The sequence below is a fragment of the Quercus lobata genome, chromosome 12 (genome assembly GCF_001633185.2).
Source record: "Quercus lobata isolate SW786 chromosome 12, ValleyOak3.0 Primary Assembly, whole genome shotgun sequence".
NCBI lineage: Eukaryota > Viridiplantae > Streptophyta > Magnoliopsida > Fagales > Fagaceae > Quercus > Quercus lobata.
Genome location: NC_044915.1, coordinates 26,503,515 through 26,505,170, shown reverse-complemented (window position 1 = coordinate 26,505,170; position 1,656 = coordinate 26,503,515). Strand labels below are relative to the sequence as shown.

The 1,656-nt window shown below is 48.5% G+C and overlaps 1 protein-coding gene across 1 annotated transcript; it reads right to left on the bottom strand.

The window, feature by feature from the left end:
- Nucleotides 1-207: 207 nt before the first annotated feature.
- LOC115970455 lies at nt 208-1,656 on the bottom strand. The gene has a single exon (XM_031090088.1). It carries the CDS (start codon nt 1,654-1,656, stop codon nt 208-210), a length of 1,449 nt encoding a protein of 482 aa, XP_030945948.1.

Genomic DNA, 1,656 nt, shown 5'->3' with positions numbered 1-1,656 from the left:
ATACTTTGTCATCCTACTGGACGCGTTGTCTCTTACTTCGCCCAGGCAGTCCAGGTTGAGTCGTAATTCGTCATCATTGGGTCCTTCTGTGAAAGTTCCTCGTCTGAGGCTAGTTACTCCGACCTCCACTGGGATCACTGCTTCTGTGCCATAAGTAAGCTTGAACGGTGTCTCTCCTGTCGGGGTTCTGGCTGTGGTTCTGTAAGCCTACAGGACACTGGGCAGTTCTTCTAGCCAGGCACCTTTTGCTTCGTCCAGCTTGGTTTTGATGATTTTGAGCAGCGTCCTATTCGTCACCTCCGTCTGCCCATTTGCTTGAGGATGCCCTGGGGATGAGAACTGATTCTTGATCCCAAGGTTTGAGCAAAATTCCCTGAAGCCTTGACTGTCGATCTGCCTTCCATTGTCTGATATGATCGTCAAGGGAATCCCGAACCTGCAGATTATGTTTTTCCACACAAAGTTCTGGATCCGAGCCTCAGTGATCGTTGCTAGGGTTTCTGCTTCAACCCATTTTGTAAAATAGTCAATAGTAACAAGAAGGAATTTTACCTGACCTTTACCTTGGGGTAGTGGACCGACGATGTCGATTCCCCATTGTGCAAATGGCCATGGGGAAGATATGGTAGTCATTTTCTCCGCTGGAAGCCGCTGCACATTCCCGTATCGTTGGCATTTGTCACACCTCCTGACGATCTCAGCAGCGTCTGCCTGCATGGTTGGCCAAAAATATCCTGTCCTTACTACTTTGTTTACTAGGGACTTGGAGCCGGCATGGTCGCCACAAACTCCTCTGTGTACTTCCTCCAAGATGTATTTGGCCTCTTCCTCGTCGACGCACTTTAAGTAGGGCATTGAGAAGCCTCTCTTGTACAGGACGTCATTCAGGATCGTGAATCTGGCTGCCCTCTTCTTGATCTTTTTGGCTTCTTCAGAGTTTTGAGGTAGGTGCCTGTCCTGGAGGAATGACACTATGGGCGTCATCCAGGTGTCGGCGCCCTGGATGGTGAAGGTCGCAAATTCCTCGATACTAGGGTGTTTTTGGACTTCCATCGCCAGGTCCGTGCTAGTCCCTTCTTCTTTTGACGACGCTAGTTTTGACACTTCGTCAGCCCCCACGTTCTGACTTCTCGGAATTTGTATGAACTCCACTGCATCGAATTCCTGGGCTAACTGCCTTGCCAACTTGAGGTACTTCTGCATCCTTTCTTCTTTTGCCTTGTATTCTCCCTTGATCTGTCCAATCACTAGCTTCGAATCACTTTGGATCAACAAATTTTTGGCACCAAGAGCTTTCCCAAGCCTTAGTCCCGTCAGTATTCCTTTGTATTCAGCTTCATTGTTGGTAGCTGGGAACTTTAGCTGGACTCCATATTTCAGTACTTCTCCGTCGGGGGTGGTTATGATGGCCCCTACTCCCCCCTTCTTTTGGGCTGACGAACCATCAGTCTGTATTATTAGTTTATCTGCTTCGTCGATAATATTGTCTTCGTCAGGGAACGTGAATTCTGCGATGAAGTCCGCCAGAGCTTGTGCCTTGATTGCTGTTCTTGGATGGTATTCAATGTCAAATTGACTAAGTTCAATCGCCCACTGGACCATTCTCCCTGCTGCTTCTGGCTTGCTCATTGACTTCTTGATTGGCTGGTCCGTCAT

Excerpts from the sequence above, each read along its gene's own strand:
- LOC115970455 (XM_031090088.1), bottom strand. The coding sequence starts at position 1,656 with ATGACGGACCAGCCAATCAAGAAGTCAATGAGCAAGCCAGAAGCAGCA.